Source organism: Struthio camelus, chromosome 1, assembly GCF_040807025.1.
Source record: "Struthio camelus isolate bStrCam1 chromosome 1, bStrCam1.hap1, whole genome shotgun sequence".
NCBI lineage: Eukaryota > Metazoa > Chordata > Aves > Struthioniformes > Struthionidae > Struthio > Struthio camelus.
Genome location: NC_090942.1, coordinates 90,290,978 through 90,317,158, shown reverse-complemented (window position 1 = coordinate 90,317,158; position 26,181 = coordinate 90,290,978). Strand labels below are relative to the sequence as shown.

Sequence of the window (26,181 nt, the reverse complement as noted above, 5' to 3'; positions counted from 1 at the left end):
GGCAAGCTAAGCTCCTGAAAGGCACCCTAGGCTACGTCGATAGCTGTGGTTGCCCTCATGCTATCTGAACAAGCACTTGTATTTACCTGGAAAGTTTCACTCCGCATCCTTCTCTGTAGAGTAAGATGGATGTGAACCAGCCTTTTGCTCTAAAAGGGGAGAACCAGGGTCAGCCCAAGCTATGGGACTAATTCTTTAAATGTCCATGCTTGAGGCTGTCCAGGGGCTTGAGCTGCTCTGCACTCCCATCAAACACAAATAGCAAGGGAAGACAATAGATGGCAGGCAGTTCTCTAACCTGACCGTATCCCCGCTCTGGTAGAACTTTGTAAAGAGGAAACCTCTTCCCCTGAACTCCAAATGGACTAATGACATTCACCCACATCAGCCAGGCACTGTTCCATCCTACAGTCCAGTCCTTCTGGACTCCTTGAGAAGGACTCAAGCCAGATATTTATCAATGCAGCCCTTATCGTGTTGCAGGGTCGGGGATGTATGGCCAGCTCCAACCAGGGCAGCCACATAAAACAAGTGAGCAGGCACAGCTTAGGGGATGACACTGCCAAAGGATTGAGATGTGGCCTGTATCACAAGCTGAACTGGATGCAATTCTAATTCACTGAGAGCATAGCCTTAGCTTCAGAGGTGGGAGAAACCAGCTGACTGGGTCCAGAAAGACAGCCATTCTTTAAGGAAGTGGAGGAACAAGTGGAGGTTTCTTCACTTCAGGGAAAATGTAGGAAGCAGTAGGAGGCAGCAGGCACTGAGGGGAAGGAAGCTATCTGAATTAATGCTTGATAACTGTTTCTATCCTTCCCCACGTTCCAGTCCCGAGAAACAAGAACAGCAATTCATTTTTTCTTTCTTTCTTCTTTCTTTCTCTATTTCCTTCAGGGACTTGAAACAGATGGGAGTGTCACTTCCAGGCCACCAGAAGAGGATCCTTTGTAGTATACAAGGCTTTAAAGAGTGATCCATCATTGCTCTCTTAAACTTGACAAATGCCCAGTTCTACCAGATATCACTTGGAATCATTCCTATGGCAATTGCTTCCAAATGAGTGACTGAAACAAGCAAAGCAAAACAACTAGGACTGAAAAGACTCCTGAGACAACACCACCTGCTCTCATTTCTGTTCTCCTTGCTTCAGCAGCCATCAGTACTTTTTCAGGGCACTGGTTTTAGAATCTGTTTCCAGGCCTGTCTTCTATAATCTGGTGTGTGTAGCACTAAATGATCCCTGTAGTCCACATACTGGAGTTTCAGGCCTTCAGTGAATCACACAGAAACATAAAGATATAAACAATTAAAGAGAAAAATGTTTTAAGACTGCAGATGAGGCTTCAGATAGAGTGGGCTTTCAGGGAATATGCACAAGGACACAGACATGTAGAGATTGGGCCCATTCACTCTAGGGAGTGAATGGATGCTAGGGCATCCTTTCTTCCTCATTTCAGCAGCCTTCTATCTTCCTTATTCCACAATGGGAATAACATAGTCTTCCACAAGGCTACTGATAATGGATATATATTTTTTAATTCAGTTATTATTGCCTTAAACACCATCAAGTCATGGTGTACTTTTTTTTTTTTTTTCTGGAGAAGAGGAGAAGACAGGAAGGAGCAGCACACCCTGCTGTAACGCAAGTAATCATGTAACCTCAGCATGTTGCTGTCTTGCACATGCACACTTCAGCAGAGAGATTTGCATCTCTCCATCCTGCTTAATACCTTTACTTGTGCCATGTAATGCAACACCCTTTAAGTACCCATTTTTCTCTGCCCCTTTTTAAAAGAGGGAATAGCCTTGTTTGGCTGGATAGGGTGTTTTTAACAGGTACTTAGGTGGTCTGTCTTATTCCTTCTCTGTGGAGGAAATATTATTTATCAGAGTTCAAGACAGAGGTGCTATAAACTGTAAATAATATTTTGTAAATAAACTCGTGGCAGAGCAAGCTGTGTTAGAGTTCTTCAGCTTACCTCAAGTACTACTGGGAACTTTGCTTTAGTATATACATAACAAGCTCTAGTCGGGTGCTTACATCGACGTTGAGGTGGTTCAGCCAAGCTTATGTCTGACAGCCATTTTAACTGCAGTTTTACTGTGCAAATGCGAGTTGCAATAGGACCAAAGGATGTATGTATGGCTGATCACTTTAGGGTTTTTTTTTTTTTTTTAAAAACTCAATTACAGCTCTAGCCATCCATTAGCCAAGGCCATCTTTGTATAGCACCTGTATTTATCCCTAAACAGTGATAAGTATTAGGCGCTAGCTCCTGTAGTTCAATGAAATACATGCAAGCAGTATTTCCAGCTGCTGCAGAAGAGACTATTCAAAAGGAAGGGAAAAAATTATTTCTCTGCTGTTCCTAAGACTTCCTCAAAAAACAAACTGAGTGTTCATATCTGACCTAGGGAAAGTCAGCTGCACTCACCTCAAGAATCATTTTTCAGCACTTGAGCTAAGTCTAGGCTGGTGAAGAGGGTGAGTGCATCACAGTGTTAGTCATTCAGCAGTCAGTTGCTGTAGATACCTATCAGTGTTTTCATGACTATAATAATCCAAAGTCTTAAGGGCATAAATTAACACTCCTGCTCCTGGGAAGATCTTGCTTACTCAGAAAGGATAAGCAGCAAAGAAGTAACTTAAAGCAAGAGGGGTGTTTTCTGTTCACCTGGAGAAGCAGAAGGGCATACACAAGGAACCACGAGCTACATGCTCTAGCTCAGCTACTCAAGTTACTGCAACTATTACTAAGAGACACAGCTGACAAGATTAGCTCTTATAAGTCTTGTTAGTGTATCAGTAAGTCCAATCTTGCTAATAGGGGTCTTGAACATGAAGTATAGATAACAAAGTTGCTGCATGGGAGATACCAAGGCAAGAAGACAAGCTCCAATGGAGCTGATGCAAGATACAAACGTGCCTCTCACATAGGTAAACTTTGGCCTAGCCTTGCAGATGATACAATATTGGGAGTTGTTGTTGTTACACCAGAGGGCTGCTTTGCCTTTCAGAGGGACCTCAACAGATGGAGAAAAGGGCAGACAGGAATCTCATGGAGAAAATGCAAAGGAAATGCAAAGCCTTGCACTTGGGGAGGAATAACTCCATGCACAAGTGCATTCTGTGGGCTGACTGGCTGGGAAGCAACTCTGCAGAAGAGGACCTACAGGTCCTGGTGGACAACAACTTGAACACGAGCCAGCAATGCACCCTTGCAGTGAAGAAGGCCAACAGCATTCCGAGCTGCATTAGAAAAAGCATCTCCAGCAGGTTGAAGGAGGTGATTCTTCCCCTCTATTCAGCACTGGTGAGACTCAGCACCTGGAACGCTGTGTCCAGTTCTGGGCTCCCCACTATAAGAGAGAGACATGCACTCAGTGGAGTTAATTGAGCAAAAGGCCACTAAGAGGATTAAGGGGCTGGAGCACATACCAAGGAGTGGTATGTGCCAAACAAGGAGAGGCTGAGAGAAGTGGGATTGTTTAGTGTTGAGAAGAGAAGGTTAAGGAGGAAAGTCTTACCACCATATACAACACCTGATAGGAGGGAGTGAAGAAGACAGAGACAGACTCTTCTTGGTGGTATCCCATGAAAGGAAAAGAGGCAATGGGTGCAAAATGAAGTACAAGAAATTTCTTTTAAACATAAGAAAAAAACGTTTTACTGTGAGGGCAGTTGAATACTGGAACAAGTTGCCCAGCGAGGTTGCAGCGATTCTGTCCTTTGAGATGCTCAAAGGTGACTAGGCACAGCCCTGAGCAACCTGTTCTGATTGTACCTGCTCTGAGCAGGGGCATTGAACTGAAAGATCATCAGAGGTCCCTTCTAATTTTGACTGTTAGGAGCTGCTGAATTCATAGCTGATACAGATGAACCTGCCCAGATCCATGCCTTCAGATCCAGCCAGTAGCAAGCCTGAGCACGTATTCCCAGTGGGCACATATGTACACCCTCATATATTTATATACTTACACATATATACACACACATAGCTGGCCACACAGACAGAAAACACAGCATTCATGCAGATACAGGCAGTGCAAATAGTCTGAAACCTGTTCCCTTCTCCAGCTGATCAGGATGAAAAACTGTTAGTGGAAAATATATACATATGTACAATATGGATCCCTCCAAGAAGGTGGTCTTAGCCACTCAGTTTATCCGGTAGCTGGAACCTGGAACCCCTTGGTCTACCCAATTGCTAGCACCTAGACATATGAACCCTTGAGGCCTACAGCTCCACTCCAGTGGCTGGTGCTCAGATCCCCTCATGCACGTGCGTGTGCACACACACACACACACGTGCCTGCATGCATCCATCCAGTAATTGGTCTTAGTCATTTAGTCTACCCTGTAACTGGCCCTGTGGTCCCCTGGACTCCTAGTTCCTCATGCACAGACACACACACATAGATGCAAACTGGTCTCTCTGGTAGCTAGTACAGACTTGTGACCTTACCAGTAGCCAGACTCCAGGCCCCAGGGTAGCTGGCTTGGATCTCTTGGTCTCTCCAGCAGTTGACTCAGACTGTCTGGCCTTCCCAGCATCTGGCCTAGACTTATGGCCCCTCCAGTACACAGCTCCCAAGCCTCTTATCCTATTCGCCAGCTACTGTGCTTTGATGTTCGCTAGCAATTGTGCACCGACTTACGCAACCACACAGTATACACACTGTCTTTCCAGTTGCTGGCATCCCAGACCCAAGGGCCGCATGACCTGTGGCCCCTACTCCAGTTCCTGGCACTTAGACCTCCATACACACACACAGACTAGAGTCCCACCCAGGGAAGTAGCTAGAAATGGATTTTAATAAGAGAGACAAGACAGACAGCACTGACCAGATGCAAGGCATAGCCTGACAAGCATACCGACCAGCAAGCTACTTACTTCCAGCTAGCCCCTTTTTAGCCCCTTTTCTCCCTTTGTTTTCCTATGCTGCTTCGTCTCCTTGAGGATTCCCTTTTCCTGCCTTTGGTCCTTCCCCTACACAAGCCCTAAGTGTTGTACAATCCCCAAACGCTCTTTCCCTGCATCCCATAAGCAGTTCCATACTCACGTGGGCAGTAACTGCAAGGCGATTCAGAGAGCCTCTCCCATTGACTAAGCCTGATGGGTTTCACAGGCAGGTAATGGGGCTGATAGTACTCCTGCAATAGTGCTGGGAGAAGGTGGGTCAGGGTGCTTCTCCTCCCAGCTCTCATTGTTTTTCTGTGCACTTTTGTGGCTGTAGGTGCCAGCCTCTAACCACATAACCTAACATCAACCATTCTGGGAAACGATACCTAGGAACCAGCAAGAACTCAGGGAAGAAATTAAAATGAAAGTAAATACACAAATTCATTTATTGCTTGCTCATCCTATGGGGAATTTCCAGGCATTTACTGGCTAAATTTGCAGTCGTTAAAGACTTCTCAAAAGCTGGCAAGAGAACAAGAGTAGGGTACAGTAATGTCTGTGTGGTAAGCTTCAATGTTCCTACACTTCAATGACACATTTCACATGCAGTTATGGAGACAATGCCACACTTAAAAACCATTAAGACCGAGTAAACATCAAGCACAAACTTTCTGTCTGAGTAGCAATAGTTAAGGCAAAACAAGCAAAAATTGGTACCCCGACCACTTGGTTCCAGTCTAGCACAACTGGACTGTAATAACCCATCTCCCAGTAACACACCAAGCAGACTACAGTCTTGCTGTACTGAAATGCAGTCTTCCATTTATTTAACTTAGGAAAGCTACTCTCCAGGCACAGGAAGTTAAGTAGGAAACTAAACAACTTGAAAGGAGACTAAGAGGTGGAGAGAGAAAGGCCATTTTCCGATTCATAATAGCCCTGGAGGCTTAGTGAAATAGCAAGTATACATTTTCTACTACCTAAACTAATAGTTCTCATGAGCAATTGAACAAATATAGAGCAGAGACATTAATGAAAAAACCAACAACAAAAAACCCCACACCCACATTTTATTATATGCAAAACAGTGACTGGACAATATAGTTATCCAGAAAGTTTGTTCAGCTTGAGAGGTTCTAACCCAGGAAATAGGGCTCAGTAGAGTAAGAAGCGGAGCCAGACAAGTACGTTGTTACATTGGGGCTTTCACCGACAGCAGTGAAAACATCCCCCCATTGGAAAGGGGAGGCATTCCTCAGTCTGGTGATTTCTCACCAACATATTGAGGCACCTCCTTAGCACATGCTGCCAGCTCTTTTGACAGTCTTTATTTGTAAACATACACATTCTTTGGACTGGTTTTCTACTCTAGCGTCCAGCCTGGCTAGAGGAGGCTAGCTTTTTCACACAACTAGAACAGAGATTCCTAGTATGCTCTGCCTCCACACTTTGAACAGGGAAGAAAAACAAAACAAAAAAAAAAATCACACAAAAAAAAGAAAAGGCATCCTGATAATGAGGTGGTACAAGAAAAAAGAAAAGCAAAAGACAGAAGCAGCGCTGAGACAGAGGCTTCCACCTTCTAATGTCTAATAACCAGTCTTGGCTCCATGGAGTAGAAGAATGCCCAGCCCTGTCCAGCACCTGCCATCAGGTCATTCTTTCTACTTCCACCAGATGGTGGTGGAGAGCTGGTCTTAGTCAAGAGCTGTTGCTCCAAGAGCGTTAAAGGAAGAGAGAGGTCTTTTGCCCACCTCACTCACAGTCCCCAGCCTGGAATACACTGTGGCCAGGGACACGGTGACTGGAGAAAGGGTGCTTCCTTGGCAGGTGCGCAGAGTGAAGTCTAGGAGTGGTGAATCCTACATGAGGAAAGAACTGTGCTGACAGGCTCTCCGAAAGGTAGGGATCTGCCTTGCCAGGCGGAAGGGCAGGACAGTGGTGGGGAAGGGAAGAGTATGGGGTGTAGGGATCTAACTGGTACGCCCACTCCAAGCTCCTCAGCGTGCTGTTTTGGCACGAGCCGTGTGACACTTCATACACAGTACGTGCCCATCCAGCGGAAAGCAGCCATTCTCATCTGCCTCAATGGATAAGGGCCTCCCACAGTCCTAAAGGGGGAAGAAAGAGACAAACACAGAGCTCAATGACAGCCAACAGTAGGGTAAATGTGGTCAAGGATGTAAGAAATGCCAGGCCAATGGCCCACATAGCCCAGGGTTCTCTCTCTGATGGTACTAATGGAAGACACTGTTTTGGGAGAGCATGTGAGCACACAGCCCCTTTTGTGATCTGTTCCCTTCATGCTCCCCCTATATAAAAAATTGCCGTATTAGGGATGTTAGAGGCTATAACCCTGCATAGTCCTTGATCATGGACCCCAGGGTCTGTGAACAGCCAATCCTTTTCTGAACCTGCTTCAAATCATTCCTAGGTAAAAGGGACCAGAGTCAGGGTAGACAAGATCAAAAGTGCCCAGTTGGTGATGTTGGGGACTGAGGGGGTAGGATGAGAGAGAAGGGAGGAGGGGGGCCAGGATTACCTCACACTTGTAACATTTCATGTGGAAATTTTTCTCTAGTGCCACCACACGCACTGTTTCATCCTTTCCAGGCTCTGGCATAATAGGTTCGCTACAGACTGAACAGCGTGGAGCATATTTCCTGCAACACACAAATGCAGAGACCATGACCACAGTGGTGGCATTCAATGCAGGTTTCTCACTCTGACATAAAAGGACTAGCAGCAGCAGAAGAATAAGTTACAGAAAGATTTAGGTGGGAAAAGACCTCTGAGGTCTCTGGTCCAACCTCCTGCCCCCAGCAGGGCAAACTCCAGAGCTAGATCAGGTTGCTCAGAGCCTCGTCCAGGTGATTTCTGAACATCCCCAAGGCTGCAGTCTCCTGGCACCTGCACCAATGCTGAACCACCTTAAGGGGGAGATGTTTTTCTTTATGTTCAGTAAGAATTTCCTTTGCAACTTGTGTCTGTTGCCTCTTGTCCTCCTGTACTCCTATGAAGGAGTCTGGCTCCATCTTCTTTACAGTCCCACTACTCAGTGGCTGAAGATAACAATTAAGAGCCCCACTTCAGCACGCTCTTCTGTGGGCTGAACAAACTCAGCTCCTTCAACCTCTTCTAGTACATCAAGTGCTCCAGCCCTCAATGATCTCTGTAGCCTTTGGTAGACTCACTGCAGGTCACATCTCACTTGTACTGTATGGCTTCACCAGATGCAGCCTCACTAGTACTGAACAGAGGGCAATAATCACTTCCCTCACCCTGAAGACTTTACTAATACAGCCCAATATATGGTTAACCTTCTTTGCTACAAGGACATAGCGCTGCTTCATTTTCAACTTGATGTCCTTGATCACCAGGACAACCCAGCCCAAGTAAACTATTTTTGCAGCAAAATTAAACAGGTCTGAGAAAAATCAACACTCTCAGACACCTCATGCATGGGCTCTCTCCATACCTGTGGTAGTCATCCACACAGTGAGGCTGGTTGGCCTGGTCCACAATAAAAGAGGCCCCCTCGAGAGGGGTGTGGCACATCACACAGGTGAAGCACTGAGGATGGTATGAGTTACCGGTAGCCTTCAGCATACGGTCTGTGATAGTCTGCTTGCAGACACTGCACTTTTCCAAGGTCCCCTGGGCCCAAAGGAAACAAGTAAGACACATTAATCCAATCTCCTACCCCCAGGATACTACACCACAGACAGGTGAAATGAAAGGTGGAAAGGAAAACAAGAGATATCAGGCACATTGAGCTCAGCTCTCTCCAACAGCCCTTGTCCCAGTCACTCACAGCATAGCAGTCTTCACAGAAGGGCTTCTCATCCACATTGTAGAACTGTTGCCCCTGCAGCTGCTTCTCACATTTGAAGCAGGTGAAGCACTCCACATGGAAAAGGCAGTCCAGGGCTCTCACAGCTGGCTGGGTTCGTGATAGGGGCTTCCGGCAGAAGCCACAGAGCTCTGCCAGTGGAAGGAGAGAGGGATAAGAGAGAAGAAAACCCACCACAGTCTTGGTCCTGCTGCTGTCCACTGAGGGAACATACCAGAAGTAGTGGCTTCTGTTGGAGGTGGGTGCTCCATATCCTTCATTAGTTTTTGAGTCAACATCTCCAGCTCTTCTACCTCCTTCATGGTCAGAGAAGAGTTTCCCCTAGGGGGATCTGCATTGGAGCCTGTGGGTCTACGCTGCAGGTAGAATAGACTTTCAGTCCCAAAGGACAAGTAAGGACAGGCCCCCTCCTACTCCTAATAAACCTATTTGTATCTCCTTTATACCTCCTCTCTTTAGGGGGGAATCTACCATCCACTATGCCTGTTTCTTTCCACCTTTACATAAAGCTATATTCCCCTCCACCACTGTGCCTAGTCCCATCTCTCAAAAAAGGTAATGCAAGGTGCCCTCTTTCAGATGGGGAACTCCTCCTCCTAGCCAGGGACAGATCCTCCATCCCTCTCCTCCAACCTCACCCCCAGGGTTGCTGTGCTTGTCCAAAGGCACTGGACCCGTGGCTCTATCCCTTACCGTGTCTTTTGCAGGAGCAGGCTGTTCTGCAGGACGTGGCTTCTCTTGTACTTGGGGTCTTTCCCACTGCTGAGCATAGGTGAAACTGGGAGGCTGAGGCCGTGAGGAGGGACCTGTAGGTGGAGGGGCTGTAAACTGAGTCTGAAGGGAGGTAGGATATCTTGTAGAGTTTGAGGGAGCCATGGGAATGCTGGCACCTGGTTTGGACCCAGACTTAGGAGAGCCAGCAACAGGAGGCGGGGTGTATTTAGGGACAGGCTGAGCAGGAGGGAGAGAGGGGGGTGGAGGGACTGGTGCTGGGGGCTCTCTGTGCTGCTGTGGGGCTGTCCATGGGGCTGGGGCAGGGACCGCATCCACTCCAAGGGGCTTGGAAAATAAGTTTCCACTTGGCTTTGGAGTGAACTTGGAAGGAAAGGAATGAGGATCTTTGGGTGCAGATGAGATTTCCACATGGCCTTTTGGGGCAGATGGTTTTTCCAGAGAATCCGTGGATCCTGGAGATACCTGTAAATGGAAAAACCAGAAAGAAACAGGCAGTCATCAACAAGGAGGAAGAAAACATGCCCTCTACAGCAGTAAGCCAGTAACTATCCCAGACCCACGATAAGAGCCCCCACACTGGTACATATTTAGCATTTCTGACAAGTTGCAAGATCTATGCTTTCCAGTCCTTCAGGTAGGCCTTCTCATTATGGTTTATCTAGACATTTGAATCTTCAGTAGAACCCTTCTCACACCTCTGTTCAGCTACCAGTCACCTCTCCTTCAACCTGCAACACACTCTGGAGAGCAGCTCACCCGGGATTTGAAGGGGTCATTCTTCTCCATGTCATCCAACATTAAGGATAGTGAGTCAATCTCAAGATCAATGCTGCTCATCTTGCCACGTACCTATACCACCATCCATGAGGAAAGAGGGAGCACAGCATATTACAGGAACAGCCAGAGACCCAGGTGTATCCCCTAAACAGCAGATTTTGACACCTGGGACTGTGGTACAGATCTTCTCCTGGCCTTGAATGGATATCAAATGGGCAAGGATGAACAGGGCACAATCATGACAGTCTACAAGTAGTGGGAAATGTACAGTCCAAAGAGACTCATGGAAAGATTTAGATGGAAAAAAGATCTCTGGAGGTCTCTATTCCCCTGCTCACAGCAGGGCTAACTCCAAAGCTAGATCAGGTTGCTCAGGGCCTTGTCCAGGTGTTTTCTGAACACCTCCAACAAATGCAGATTCCCTAGCCTCTTTCAGCACCTGTGTCATGTGAACCACCCTGGGAGGGGAACAGCTTTTCTGTCCAATAGGAATTTCCCATACTGCAACTTGTGTCCATTGTCTCTTGTTCTCCTGCTGTGCCCCAGTAAGAATCTGGCTCTGTTTTCTCTCTTAACCCTCCCTTAGGTATTGAAGGCTGCAGTTGGATCCTACCTCAGCCTCCTCTTCTGCAGGCTGAAGAAATTCAGCTCCCATATCCCATACTACAGCCCCCCAGTGAGCTCTGTGACCCTTTGCTGGACTGCCTCTAGTTTAATATTCCTCTGTGGGTATTATAATGGGAAACCCACCTGGAAGCAATCTTCCAGATGCAGCCTCACTAGCTAGGAAGAAGGGGTATAATCACTTGCCTTGCTCTGCTGACTACATTTATGATAATGCAGCCTAGCCTTTGCTTGGCCTGCATTGCCACAAGGGTGCATTGCTGGCTCATGGTCAACTTGTGTTCACCAGGCCTTATCTGCAGAGCTGTTCCCTGGCCAGTTGACCCCAGCCTCTACTATGACACAGGGTAGTTCCATCCCAGATGCAGGACTTAGCATTTGTCTCTGCTGACCTTCCACAGCTTACTCCATAGCATCTTATGGAAAAGGACAGTGCAGACCATGAAGGGGTGAGTAAACTGGTAGCACCCTCCCAGATCTCACTGCTTCCTGCTATTGAGTTTAGAGAGTACTGAGATACTGTCCCAACTCACACATCCAGAGCATTACAAGAAATTACACTTCCCTAGACCTCACTCACCTGTGGGGCAGGTACCTTGCTCACAGGCCCTTCATCAAACATTGGTGGAGGAGGAGAAGGAAAAACATCTTCTGGGGCTGGGGGAAAAGGCTCTTCAAAAGGTGGTGGGGGTGGAGGAAATGCAGAGTTTGAGGAGAGACTTGCCTCATCTCCTGGAGGGGGAGGAGGTGGCAGTGGCAGCTCTATAGGGAAGAATGAGAATAAAAACAGGTTTGAATAATTTATTACTTAGTCAATCCCACAAGGATTGTTGAGAGTATTACAACAAGGGGTCCTCAGTACCCATAAAGGAGAACTGCAGCCTGGCTTTCACCTTGTCCAAGCTCTATGCCATCATTTAAGCTTTCCGAAACAGCTACTGCAATTAGTCACTGGGAACAGTTAACATTGTATACATTCTTGGTTTGAGAAGCATGCCTTAATGTGCCCTTCCCTACTCCTCCTCTCATCCTTTGGTCTTTAGCATGTGCTTCCCTCACCAGTAACTGGCCCAGATTGCCAAATCCATATCAGCACTTGAAGGAATGACAGCTGACAACACAAGGGCCAGAAGAGCCTGTATTATTACAGAGAAACAACCTGGTACCTTGCAGCTGGTTACCAAGCACTGCAAGCAACAAATGGGGGGGGGGGGGGGGGAAATCAGATCAACTGTCCCTCATGCATATAGGGCATCTTTGAAGCCACTTCATTTTCTGGAAGATGAAAGCAGCTTCTCTTTTGCAGGCTAAAAACGTCCCCATGCCTGGTATAGATTAGGACATGGTTCAGACCCCTTTTAAGCAGGCAGAAAGCTTCAGAGTGCCTCCATCTCCTAGAAGGAAACTCTACTGCTTCCAGTTATTTGTATTTGCAGATAATGTGGAACAGACAAGATCTTTTCTACAACACAGTCACATAAGTGCAAATCCTCTTCCCGTCACCATATATGGGAGGAAGATGTTCAGACTCTTATCATCGAAGCAGCAAAGAATGCTAAAAACAAGCAGATATCTCCTATACTCCTTCTCGTAGATATACAGGAACACCACTGTTCCCATCTAGCCCCAACAAGCAGTAGGGTGAGAGTTCATCCCTACTGCTGCTCTATGTAAGCCTCTTAACAGCAGACATCAAATTGTCTCATCTTTATAATCAGTTGTTGACCACAGAATTCAACAGAACTTCATCTGTAACCTAAAGGAGAAGATATTGCCCATTTCAGAAAATGCAAGCTTAAATCTTATTAGCCAGTGGAATGCATAAATTGTATTGGTATGCAGCGCCTCTTCTTGTTTCACAGAATTTCTGCTTATGGGAAAAAAAGGTAAGTAAGGCTGGCATTTTTTATTTGAAACTACAGTTTTGGATCAAGTTTGTATACATTTGCTTTTTGGTCTATTTGGTAGTTAAAGAAAATTGCAGAAATGAAACCCTGATCTGCTGATATATTGTTTCAAACAGATGCACTAAAAGCCTGTTTTATGAATTATTCACACTCACAAAAGTTCCCATAAAGTTACTGTACCAAATTTATAGAATGATCAGTATTAAACAGGGCATTCCTACAGTGATATTAACTCTGCCATCCTGTCATTTAATACAAAGAGACCAATTGCTATGGCTTTACATTTTACTACTATTTGGTTTTGGAGCAGAATAGGAAGGGCAGAGAAGGATCAAAGAGTATCAGATGTATTTGTCATCACATGACTGAGTTTTGGTTTTATCTATATTTAAGATGTTTTGCCAGTACAGCTTTGCTGGCAGCCCTTACTCAATGGTGCACATAGCAAAAGAACTGTTTGGCTTAAGTTGATCTCCCTCAAGTCAGTTCCTCCTTAATACGCTTTACAGGAGGATGGAGGAGTGGGGCAACAAAACCCAATCCTTCACCCACGCTACATATTAAATAAAATAATTTTTAACAGCTTCCATTAACCTAGTTTAGTCCCTCAGCTAATGTATTTGTGCCAATTTGAGACCTTCCCACCCACACATCTCTAACCCCCACACCTATACTAGTAAAACCTAAGGTGAGACCTTGGATTACAGACACAAGATTCTAGCTGAACGCACATAATAGAAAGGTCATCCAAGTTAGCACTTGTGCAATTCTAGGAGACAGAGGCACTAACACATAAGTGACTTGTGCAATGGAAACAACAGCTTAATCATTTGCCTCCTCTGAGTGCAGGACCAGCCTTCCTAACATCAGATCAGCTGCCCACTAATTTATCACACTAACCTGTCAAACATTAGTGTTGTATGGTCTACGCTAGACAGTGAAAGAGATAGTTACCACTATCTGAACATATCTGTTCTGGCTGAGATGCTCCCTGATAGGATCCTAGGGTAACATGCAGCATTAAACATGACCAACAGGCCCTTACTGAGCTCTCCAGCGGTCCTATGCTGACTTATTCCAACCATGTGGCTATGCCACCAGGAGCCTTCTGCTCCTTTGAGGTCAAAAAAGGGAATATATATTAAAAAAGGCAGCTAAAGCAAGAAGTCCCTCTACATAGGAAAACACACCCAACCCAAACTACATAAACAGGAAGTGAGACTTCACATTTGTGATAGCTTCCACCCTCTTTTCATGCAATTATTTCTTCCTCCCCACCACCAGCAGCGAAGATGGCAAGCGCAGAAGAGGATCTCTACAGTCAGAGACAACCAACTCATGCTGAGATGAATCAACAAGAAAGGGAACAGTGTGATTCATCACCACCAGGGAACAACTTCCCTGCAACATATTTGCTCTCAGACATGCTGGCCAGAATCTGACTGCAGTTGCACAACTGTACACTTAGGGAATACCACTAAAAATCCATTTCATTCCTCCAGCCTTATTAAAACACCAGTGTAATACAGAATCACCTTCCCTGCTCCTTCCCTAATGGAGACACTATGTATTTTGAGACCAAATTATTGGAATTATTTTGCCCACTTCACAATCCTTGTATCTCACTCTAGACCCTGCTAGCATCTACAACAAAACTATCTTCCATTATCTGTCATGGCAGATCTCACCTACCTTCTGCCAGCATGGATGTAGATGCTGATGGAATTTCCCCCACCTTTCCCATCTGAGCACGCTGGGCACCAGCTCCAGGAGGCTGTGGCAATGACGACTCTGACACACCCCCAGTCTTGAAGGGGTTCACCTTGGGTTTTGGGGCAACCACAGGCGCAAACTTCTTCTGTGGGTTGTAGAAGGATGGGGTAGAAATGTTGATACTGACTGTGGATGTCATGCGGGTCCCTGGGGCACCTGAGGAAGTCATCTTCTCAGCACTCGGTGGGAAAAATGAGAAAAGAAACAGATGAAGTCATCTTCAGGGCAGAGCGGAAATAAATACACAGGAATACATGAAACAGAGGGATACAGGAGCTTATAATCAGGGCAGAGACTAAGGGGCCTGAGCAAAACAGTACTTCCAGGACCAGCACAGGAAAAAGAACGAACAAACTTCAGACAGCTCCACTGAACCAGGACACCTTATCATCTCTACTCAGTACAGCACTGAGCACAGAGAAGTCCTTGCCAGCCACACATTGCCATAAAGAAAGTTAAGCTCTCCACAGAATGACAAATCCCCATGCATATGCAGGGGAGGAATGAAGCTAGTCACTAGAAAGTCATCTGCTGAGCCAGCCTGAGTTGCACACCTGGCTCCATACACCTTAAGGAGGTCACCCTCACATACACTGTCTCAAGAGTGGAATTAGTATTTCTACTCCCCCACTTGCCTGACAGTGCCACCTGTTTCCTCCTGGCCTCATCCTGTGATATCCCTGGTAACATCCTCCTCAACCCTTCCAACCATGGCATGCCACCTGCCTCCTCCATCGCAGCCCCTTTACCTCGAGCCCCTGGCACGCCAGGGGAGCGCAGGCTGCTGCAACAGAAGCAGAACGAAACGCAGGCTAAGGGGCTCCCTGACGTCACGTTCCCTGGCACAGCCGTCTGCGATCTTGCTGGCCCCTGTGCCTTGCTCTCCTTCCTGTCACTGGAGTCAGTGACACAGGCTCCCTCTGCCCCTCACTGGCTGAGCCAGCCACGTGCTCTGTCTCCACCAGGAAGCAATTCTTAGATGTCTGGCCAACACTTCTGGAGCTGTTCCCCTCCCCCCCGCCAGCCTCTCCTGTGCGCACAGCACCTTCGAATCAATCCCTTTTGCTTGCAATCTGTACAGTGAACGCTACTGCAGACAGCGCTCAGTTCAGGCACAGCAGAACAGTAAGTGATGCAGCTGCAGCCCAGTTGTGTGCAAGAACAGCCTGTGGGGATGCAAGAATAGCTGAGCTGAGCATGTGCGGGAGGTAAGTACTCCACTTAGGACAGGCAGGCTTGCAAATCCTCCCTCTTCTCCACCACCAAACTCATAGCCAGCGGACAGCCCCACCAAGCCAGCCGTCACAGGAGCCATGGGTCTCATGACAAGAGCCACATTTCTAGGATTCCTGCAGTGCTGGAATCCATGCCAGAAAACTCATCTGTACTAAAAATCTCCATGAAACCAGATGCTTTGTTGTAACCTCTGGCATGCCCATAGCCCTCCTAACACCCAGGCACAAAAGTGCTTCCGCCAGCACAGGGGCTCCGTGCCAGCATTTCAAGTTGGCACGTTCAAGCCTGCATCCTTCCACAATGCCAACCTCTCTCACATAGACAATAACAGCTGCTGGGACAGCCTTGGCGCCACAAACATCCGCTAATTCACCCATTGCTGCCGAGACCTGCACACCCATTTCCAAGTACTCTGTTTAGGACAGCAAGATGCAGCTACCTGTAACAAATATTCCAGATTGCAAGTGTGTGAAGACATAAACTAACGTTAAGTCCACATTGCTGCACTTTTTGTTTCCTTTGTGCAGGGCTGGCGAGTTACACACAGCTTGACAAATTGTGCAGGGCTAGTGAGAGCATAAGAAAAGGCTGCAATAGTGAGCAGCAGCCAAAGATCAGTGCTCAGCATAGCCTGGATGACCTAGTGTGGAACACGAGCCAAGGCAGAAGGGTAATTAGCCAGCTCTGTCCTGAATCCCTCAGAGCACCAGGGGATCAGACTTGCACATCAGAAGAACAGACTCTCTCCCTCAAGCCTGCAGCTTCCATGCAAGCTACACAGTCATTCTCTCTCTCAAGAAGGCCTCCAGCATTTCTTTAGAGACTCCAACTGATGGAGGCACTTACTCTACCTTGTGCCAGCCTGTTTCACTATGGAGTAATGAACCGCTTTGTAGTGGTTCTAGTGGAATTAGCCGTCTTATGCTCTTGCCTGCCTGTGATCTGAACATCACAGTGACAGTCACTTCTGATCATGATCTGTACTGGGATTAGTCAATGCAGAGACAATCTGGGGACATCAGCTGCTTCACAAAATAAGTGCTGGCTTCACTACCAGCAGCTGCTATCCCCCCCGATCCCAAAACAGCTCATTTCTCTGTATGCTGTCAGACTTGAGGCTCTTTCTGCTCAGAGCTGTCGCCATCCAGCAGCTGCCCCTGCTCATCCTCACTTCAGTTTGTCTGTCCACCCCCGCACACACCAGAGAGGCTGAGGAAGGCTGGCCTTACTGAGCTTCTCCCCACTGCCAATACCATCTAAGCTTTACCAGGAACACACATTTTACACAAGTCCTGTGGCACTGTTTGTAAAACATAGTGAAGAAGGAGCATCACACAGACAAACCTAATCTCAAATCCACCTCCTCACATTTTCCCTGAGGGGAGAGATTTTCTTCCTGCTGCAAAAGCATTTAGATGACTCAAGTGGCGCTATGAAGAAAGGTGTCCCTAAAGGACACAGTGTGAGTACCTAGTTGCTTCACGCACTATTTCTCTCTAGCAGAGAGCAGGAATATATACCAGGGCAGAACCAAGCACCACCTCCCTCAGCCAACTAGGCTCACCTCTTAGAAGGTCCCTTGGTGGGTCAGCCACCTGTTGTACACCCAAGCAACTTTGAGTTCCCTGCCCCAAGACTCAGCTCCAAAAGCTCAGCTCCTTTGCTGGGGTAAAGAAAGGAGAAGAAATACAAGGAAAGAGAGTGCTGAGTGTTGTTTTCCAACTTCTGTTGGCAGAAAGCAGTCGTGGCTCAAGCCACTCAGGGAGCCCTAGTAAAAACTAGTCCTGCACTGTGGTCTCACATTGCATCTGTACTTCCTCAATGCACACTCAACTTCTATGGCCAACTTCCTTCCAGCAGAGGGGAAGGGAAGGAGAGCTAGAGCAAAAATATATATAGGAATATGAAGTGAACAGAGCAAGCAGATTTAGGAGTTATGTTTATTTTCAGTCTCTCATACAGGCTAATTCTGGAAAGTTCTCTCAGCCTGACCAAAAGTTATACAGCTTCAAAGAGAGCAAAGTCATACCTTACAGCTTGCATAGCTGATAAGAGCCTGAGCAAAACCGGGAGGGGGAAGGGGGACATTCAGGGCTCCAAGCTTTTCCACCTACCCCAGGCTTGCCTCTCTCTATAGGAGGGGTGGGGGGGGAACCCCAAAGCTATGCAAACATATTTTAAATAGTAATAAGTTCCAGGAATTTGCAAGCACTTGCTTCTTCACTTTCTCAGGGCACTCCCAGAGAGACAGAAACTTATAAGTTAAACAAATTTCATGCACAAAGACTCCTAGATTCCTCCGTCTTAAACACATCTGGAAAAAGGCTCCATAGGTGTCTCACTCATCCATACGCACACAAAAGACGGATTGTCCCGACTAAAACCAGGCAAAATCCCCTCCCTCTTCCTCACGGCTAGAGCTCTACAGGAATGTTTAACTGACTCCATTTCGCCGGGAGGGAAGAAAACTCACCAGATTCGCACACGCAAACCCTTCAAAGCGGAGCTGCTCTCCCCAGAAGGGCGAGGAAAAAAAGGGGGGGATGGGAGGGGGGCACGGCCATAAATCAGTGCTAAAGTCACCAAGCGACTTTTGTACAAGGCAGACAACTATGCCGGCAGGAGAGGCAGCCTCCGAGCCCCGGTGGGAGTGTCAGGAAGTCAGCATCCCCCCCCCTCGCTCCCCGCAAGTGCATTCCGGGCTCGCAGGCAGGATTGCAGACAAAAAGCTTTTCTCTAAGCAAAGAGAAGAGACTCACCTGTGGGGAGGGGGCTGCGAGGGAGCGCAAGGGGCAAACGCCACCCCTAGGGCAACAAGTCACCCCGGCGGGAAGGTGCGCGACCGCGGGAGCGCAACCGCTACGCCGGGGGGTCGGCGCCCGGCTCCCCCTGCCCCCGCACGGCCGGCCACCCGAGAGCCGGGAGAAGAGAGGGCTGGAGGAGTTGCTGAGCCCAAACACTTCCTACCAACTCGCAAAAAAGCCTCGCCCAGGCAAAGTTGTTTGACCATATAAGGAGAGAGGCTGTGTGAACAGCTGAGCTCACTCGCTAGGGAATGTGGCAATGAGGTAACGGGGCAATGAGCGCACCGAAAGGGGCAGGGGGTTTGCACAGGCAGCCCCGGGAGCCCGGGGCTCATACCTCGCCTACCTCGCCGGGTTTTACACAGGAGGGATTTTACTCGTCTCCCTGCCAGCAATCACGAAGGAGAAATGGCTCTTCGGGTTTTCCCACTCGCCCCACTCCCACTGCCTTACAGTAGCCTCGCAGCGCGGACCCGCTCCCGACGCCTCCGCCGGGCCGGGCTGCCCCCTCCCGGGCCGGGCCGGGCCGGGCCGGGCCAGCCCCCCGCCCCCCCCCCCCCCCCCCCCCGGGCCGCCCGCGCCGCGCCCGGCCCGGGCTCGCTTTCCTCGGCTCTCGCGAACCCGCTGCTCCTCCCTCTTTCCCTACCTCCAGAGCTACTCCCACGCCGTGACTTCACTTCCAGTCGCTGAGCTGGAGTTTAGAAAGAAACTTAGCAGCCCTGGTGAGTCAGGGTCCCTGCTGGCCTCTTGCTCGCGTGAAGCAGCTGCCAGAGCTTCTGACTCATGCTCCCCCGACCCTTCAGAAAGTAAAGCAAACCTCAGACGACTCCACAGCACAAAAAAAGTGACTTGTTCTTCTCTTACCGGCTGCAAGGCAAAGACTAAACTCTTTTATTTCAAAGATTAGCCACTTGAACTTCTTCTTTGGGTTGCCTGTGCTGTACTTCGGTTTGATTTCCAGTGCTGGCTGGGATCTCGGTCCTGCTCTAGAGCCAGGAGAGCTTGACCCAGCAAAACAGAGCATGTAATTTCCAATGCCAGTCTTTGTTACTTCTTGCTTCTAAGCCTGTTAGGAAAAAGGGGCATCAAAGAAGGTAGAATTCCTGTGCTTTGTGTAATCATTATATTTTGGAATTTGGCCTTAATACTGGTGTTAATACCCCCCTATTGTTGCAAATTCCCTGAAGAATTATTTTATCTGGTAACGCTCAGGAGATTTGGGACTTGTCTGATTCTAAGATTTACCTACTAACATAGATAGGTAAACCCCTCCAGTGCTGGTAAGTTACTTACAGGTTGATGAGTAAGCCACACCAGTTAGACTCCCAGTGTGCACTACTGCAATATGTCCACTCAAGAGAGCTATAAAAATACAGGTTCAACAAGGCTTAAGAAATCCAGTGTAAACAAATCTTTAATTTTACAAGCAAGGTTTGTACAAAGAGGTAACATCTTTTATTTAACCAGCTGATACAGTTAGAAAAGTTGGGCCCTCTGTGAGGTTTTTTTATTTTTGCATACCATATGAAAATGCCTCCCATTGCATTGCATATCACAGAGCAGCTCACTGCTTCCTTAGCTGTAACTGTAGAACTATTGATCTATAGCTGTGAAATGTCTAGGGATGTATAGCTCTTACATGGGTGCTAAAGAGTGTTATAATCCTAAAGTTACTGGCATTTTTGTAGGCACATCATCAGCCTAGTTATCTATCATGGTTGGTGCACTAAGTAATTGTGTAGGATATAGAAATATTCTCTGTGCTGTGCTGGGTGTTCTAATACCGTCACTTTTCTAGTGCAGACAATCCTTTTCCCCCTTGCTGGGGGAAAGATGTCAGTGCAAAACAAATAAATTCACCCTTCCCCCCCATTCTTTCTGGTCATGTCCCCATAAATCCAGATGCTTGCACATTTGATTTTCTCAGCAATGTGGTGTATGTTTATTGCTGGTTGAATAGAAATGCTTTTTATCCAGCGGTGTGGATATTTTTCAAAAAAAAAAAAAAGGATCATTTTAACCAGGATCATTTCAAATATCTGATTCGTTCTTCAGTCTCACAGATAGTTTTAATGGAATGACTGATGGGGCAGCAAACTATGATATGAACAGTAGAAACAGGCAATGAGGGCAAGGAGGATGGTGTGGGACAGACTTCTGAGTTAGCTTTGCTGCCAAAGCCAGTGCACTAATAACTACACTCTAAATTCTTTCATGAGCTCATGGGTCCCACAGAGACCTGCTCATGAAAGCAACTCAAGCACAGGAATAAGAAAAAGGAAAAGCACGCCCTCCTATTTGTGTTAACTCGTCACTATGAGCGCTGATTCTCAAATCAGAATACCTAGGAGCAAAAGAAGTTAAATCAGATTTCATGCTTGCCAGATACCTGATTTAAAGTTTGTGCTTTTGTCATTGGAAATTAAGCTCAGCTACCTTCCCTTTGTTAGTTCTGATTCCTCCAGAAAGAAAATAAGAATCTCCCTTACACTAAGAACCTTCCTTCATGCAACCCCTTCCTTGCTTGGAAGGGTGGACATTTTTCTGCTGCACACTGATGTTAGCGCCTTGTTATGTATACCGTTGCAGTAAATCTAATCAATTGAAGCAAAATATGAGTACTGAGTAGGAGCTTAGCTGTCTGGGTACAGGGGTCGATCAGCAGGTATGCTCAGCTTGCTGTGCCAGAGGACACATATTTGACTCTCATTTCTAGAATTAGCAGTTCTCTGGATGATTCACTTTGGCCACCCCATGCCATGGATAATATGATCTGATATTTTGGAGTGTATTATGGTGTGAATGCTACTCCGCTCCATAGCTACAGGGTGGTATGACTACAAAGCCCACTACAAAGCAGATGTTGAAAGGATTTAGAACATCTAAAGTTCTAGCTGGGTGCTTCTTTGAGATTGGTGGCAAGAAGCAAGCCCCAGTGTCAGCCATCAAACCAAATCTGGCAAATTCTGAGAGTCCTAGGAACCTTAAAGAGACAGATTTTTCATGTAAACAGATATAAAGAATCTTAAGTGGCAGTTCAGTCATGTGGTACAATGAGTAAATAAAGACTAATGCAATACAGAACTGATATGGCAAATACATGTGTTGCACTGAGATGAAGAGTATGCTAACAGTGATTAGGTGGCTACAAAATGAAAATGAGAATAGAGGTAAGAGAAGAAAAAAATAAGTCCCTGAATGCAAAAGGAAGGATTCCAGGTATGCTAATAGGGAATTAAACTTTTAGGGCATAAAATCTTACCTAGATTCAGCAACTACGTTTCAAGAGGGTTCGGGTAGCTGTGGATGGGAATCTTTGTGATGATAATAGGTTCGAGGTCAGAAGAAAGCAACATGGACGCTGGACAGGATGCTTTTGTTATGTTAATAATATAAAATGTCTGAATCTGTACAGTTTTCATCTATATCAATGGATATAGTAATACTACTTTATCTCAGTCTTAACTAGGTAACAATTAGTAGTGCTACTTAGCAGTCCATATATTTTTCCTATCCTTTTGCCCAACAAAAAGTCCTGTCTCACATCTGTGTTGCATCTCGGATACTTTTTTGATCATGTAACTTCTGTTTAGTCTAACTACATTTTATTGATTTATGCTAAGCTGCTACTCATACGCTTATCCTGTGCTATATTATCATATCTAAATACTATATCTGGGCCTACTGCAAGAGTTAGGAATATATAATGGGTCTGCTCTGGTCCTCAGGCCAAGAGGTACAGAGAAGATCAGGCCCATGCTGCACCTGCATGGGGTCAGGCAAGCAGCTACTACATAGGTATCATCACGCTGCAAAAACAGTCTGCCTTGATGTGCAGGAAAGGGAGGAGGCACTTACCAGACCTCATTCTCCTCACTGAAAGGAGGTGTCAGGGTGCAGTGATTCAGTTCCATGCTGGATGCATGTTGAGTGCTGGATGCCATAGAGTCAAATGCAGAGGCCCACACTGGAGACCACAGAGCCCCCAGTCCTTCTGACCCTCATCATGCTCATGTATCTGTAAAAATGGCATGCAGTTAAGAATGTTATTTGCAAAGATCATGAATTCTCCTAGAGAGGTCTCTGAACAACCGACTGGGTTCAGTCCCACTTCTGTCCCATTGGCTCCTGTCCCCAAGGGTCCATGCTGCCTCTGTCCATGTCTCAGCAGGATGGCGGGCCTGCATTTCCATGGCTCCTGGGAGTGCTCATTGGAGGCCTTCATCTCTCTCTCACAGTGTTCTCCCTCCTGCTCACTGCTGCAGGGCTCTGGGCCTGAGAGACTAAGAAAGCAAGGAGGCTGTTCCAGTGGATATCTCTTCCCCACAGCTGGAGTATGAGCTGTTCTGTGACTCCAGAAAACTGAGAATGGTCAGCCAAGGACTGGAGAAAGCAGTGGGACGCAGCTGAATTGGGACAAGGCTGGTATGTGTATGGCTGGGTATGGATGCCTATCAGAGGCAATTATGCTTGGAAAGCATTGATACACTTGTCATATCCACAACCTTATGCCCCATGCCTTGCCTCCAGTAAGACAAGTTGTGACATGTTTAGTTGTTATGCACAAATATTGTCTGCCAGAGCTGTCCGTCAAAGAAACAGACCTGGGAGCCTGCCAGGCATGCCCTTGTACCTGGGCATGGTACAAGACTCTTTCTAAGTGCCATGTTTTTGTGGCAGAAGTCTCCTGTCTGCTCATTGGTATGGAGTGTATTCTCCTAAGCACGGCACAAATATGCTATGCTCCTTCCTTCAAATAAGTGTAATCAAAGATATGTACTCACCAGAGCTGGGTGCACAGCTAGTTGCATGCTAGGGGATTTAGTATGTGTGTGTGTGGGAGGATGTCATCCTTGAAAAAGGGTTCCTCCCCCAGATCCAGTCAGCAAAAAGCAGGCTCTCAACTCCCCTGGGTCTCATTCTGAGCTTCCTCCTGCTCATACAAAGGGAGAAGTTCTGTGGTGGCCTCCCAGAGAAGCATCTGGTGCAACTCAGTATTGCAGGGAGAGAGGTGCTGAGCTACAGCCAAACAATAGGCAGTCTCAACAACGTTACCTTGGCATAGTATCTTGATCTCTCCAGTCTCCGTGTGGCCCCTTTCTACCAGAGTGTCATTATTTTCTTGCTGCAGAAGAAGCCCCACAGCTAAATAAGGAGGGGTGGCTTTGCAGACTGCTAATCTTCTCTTTTTGTAGCAGACTAACAAAGATGTGCAATGCATGTGCCAGGGCATGGCATGAAAGCATATTGGACTTGTGAGAACACTAGGAGTACATAAGAAGATTGTTCTGGGCAGGAAGAATGAAACTTGGTGTAGTCCTATAGAGGTGTGGACCTTGAAGTGAACTACCCTCTCTTTTGAGCCTCACCAAAATAAATAGTTGGTTTAGTCCAGACTGAAGTCCTGACACAAACTAAAATGTGCATAGTATAGATGATGAAAGGACCAAGGCCTTGGAGCAAAACAAGAAACAAACAATATAGGCACCCGGTCTGACAGTCTGCTTGCCGAAAATATTAAGAAAAACACTATCTACAAACTGCACAATAAAACACAGTTTCAGCACAACTTTAAGTGGTGCAGTTCCTCAAGGCCTTGCTTTGCAAAAGCAGGAACTATGGAGCTGTATGGAGTTTTCTGCAGTTGCCAGGCTTGGTACATGTGGCTACTAGTATGTTTGCAGATTAATTTACTGCCAATATGAGTAAGAGGATGATTACAGACGAGACACAAATCTTGGACTGTTTCCTGGGGCTGGGGGTGTAATTATCAGGGCCTTGCAAGGGAGTACCAGCTTTCAGTACCAGCTACAGGTCTGTGACAAGTGACAATGTATGGGAGAGAGCTGTCCTTCAAGCTATTATGATTTTCAGTAGGTTGAAAACATAACGATGTGAAAGGCCTTACAGAAGATGTTTGCTAAGTTAATTCTAGCAACGTGATCAAGCGCTGTATGAGAGCTACTGGCTGGGGAGAATAGGAGAGTAGTAGCTACAGGCCACCAATTCTCAGCACTTTGTAGATAGTCTGTGTAATATTGAGAGCTCAGTAGCCACAGCTGCCGTTTAAAATGCAGGAGAGGTCTTCAAAAAGTGGTTTATCTCATACTACAAAGTCTTTGACAGTTTGCCCATTTGGTTCTCCAAAGATGTGCTGAGGTGACAGAGGCATAGCCTAATTTCTGGATTGGTATTTTACCCCAATGAGAAGGGATTTCCTTCTATTAAACCTGAACCATCGCTGCTTGTCACCGCTATCAGTGGTAGATGGCCTGGACAAGGACTTGAGGCATAGCATTAAACAACTGAGCTATTGATGTGCATTTCTGGAGAGGCACTTCCTTCAACCAGGGCATTTTCCAATTGTCTTGATGAAGGTCAACAGGATGACCATATCTCCTAGGTAACCTGGCACACCTCCTGACCCTTTGCTTCCATGGCTCATGAAACAAGTTATTTGGTATCTTTACTTACCCTTATCCAAAACACTTCAGTTACCAGGTAAGCAGCTTTAGGTATGCATTTGGCTGGCTGAAATCTACATGGAGATCATCAGTTGTCAGGCTTCCTATGGAAATGTACTTCTTCCCTTGGATTCTTGAGTCCCAAGTGATGTCTGCAACAGCCCTGGCTGAAAGTTGGGAACAGCAGGCAGTGAAAAATGCCTGTGAAACTGTGCCAGTGGGATCTCATCAGGTTTCTGATGAAAACAGGGTGGGCCATGTTATGAGAGAAGCCCTATCAAACCATTTTCTGCAGAGTGACTGATGGTTCCAGAGACAGCATTACACTTACTGCTGCCAAAATAAATAAATGGGGTATTTACAAAGCTATTTGTAAATAACTGGGCCTCCCACCAACAGCTTTCTTCCCAACACTTTCACACCTGGTGTTCAACCTCATAAAAAGAGTTGCTGGGACCTACCAGCAATAATCCTTTTGCTTCCTGCTTGTCTGCCTTTATGGCCATGGTCTCTAAAACAGTGTCCTCCCAATCTTGCCCATCAAGCCTCTATCTTAAAAATATAAAACAAAAAATGAGATTTGATAGAAAAGAAAGTATATACTTGTATGGAAAACAGGCTTTTAAAGCAAAACAGTAAAGATTGTAGATTTGTGCGAGGGTATGGTAAATTTAAAACAGTGCAAGAGCCATCCATATATGATATCCACACAATGTATAGGTAGGCACTGGATGATGACAGCCTTCTCAGATGGAACATCCTGAAAGCAAAGAAGCCTCCTTGGTCAGCTCCAGTTGTCCACTTGCTTTGGGAAGGGGAACACTGAACAGCCTGCATTTCTCCATTGCAGTAAGAGATACAGTAAATTGTAAGGGATAAGAGATAATAAGAGATACCAATAACAAAGAACAAGAACTTCTTTGTTCAGACTTCATTTTAAGCTTTTGGGTATTTTAAAAAATGTTTTATTAAGATTTGTGTAACTCCAAAACCGTGTCGCAAACAATTATGTATAATCTGAGAGCTTCCAGTCCCCATCCCCTACATACCAAAGAGAGAGAGTGAGAAGATGACAACTGATATTTTGTAAGGCTAAAAATATTG

At 46.5% G+C, this 26,181-nt stretch overlaps 2 protein-coding genes across 18 annotated transcripts in view; one reads left to right on the top strand and one right to left on the bottom strand.

The window, feature by feature from the left end:
* EPHA1 (EPH receptor A1) overlaps nucleotides 1-5,547 on the top strand; it is a 40,671-nt gene extending 35,124 nt beyond the window's left edge. For both annotated transcript variants that reach the window (XM_009685143.2, XM_068956595.1), the window contains one exon: nucleotides 895-5,547. In XM_009685143.2, the coding sequence (XP_009683438.1) occupies nucleotides 895-973 (79 nt within the window). In that variant the 3' untranslated portion in view covers nucleotides 974-5,547. The remainder of the gene's footprint in view (nucleotides 1-894) is intronic.
* On the bottom strand, nucleotides 5,321-25,630 carry ZYX (zyxin). Of its 16 annotated transcripts, XM_068956643.1 has the most exons (14): nucleotides 25,539-25,630; nucleotides 25,088-25,244; nucleotides 23,398-23,546; nucleotides 22,472-22,631; nucleotides 19,260-19,410; nucleotides 14,493-14,752; nucleotides 11,474-11,655; nucleotides 10,249-10,341; nucleotides 9,451-9,954; nucleotides 8,972-9,113; nucleotides 8,719-8,888; nucleotides 8,383-8,561; nucleotides 7,447-7,567; nucleotides 5,321-7,015 (listed from the first exon to the last, which is right to left on the bottom strand). In XM_068956643.1, exons 6-14 carry the CDS (start codon nucleotides 14,740-14,742, stop codon nucleotides 6,905-6,907), a joined length of 1,752 nt encoding a protein of 583 aa, XP_068812744.1. In that variant the 5' UTR covers nucleotides 14,743-14,752; nucleotides 19,260-19,410; nucleotides 22,472-22,631; nucleotides 23,398-23,546; nucleotides 25,088-25,244; nucleotides 25,539-25,630; the 3' UTR covers nucleotides 5,321-6,904. The 16 variants fall into 16 exon arrangements, with proteins under 16 accessions (XP_068812744.1, XP_009683444.2, XP_068812762.1 ...); XM_009685149.2 differs by lacking the exons at nucleotides 23,398-23,546; nucleotides 25,088-25,244; nucleotides 25,539-25,630 and having other exon boundaries at nucleotides 19,260-19,679; nucleotides 22,472-22,618; XM_068956661.1 differs by lacking the exons at nucleotides 19,260-19,410; nucleotides 22,472-22,631; nucleotides 23,398-23,546; nucleotides 25,088-25,244; nucleotides 25,539-25,630 and adding exons at nucleotides 17,374-17,472; nucleotides 18,951-19,111.
* Nucleotides 25,631-26,181: the final 551 nt, after the last annotated feature.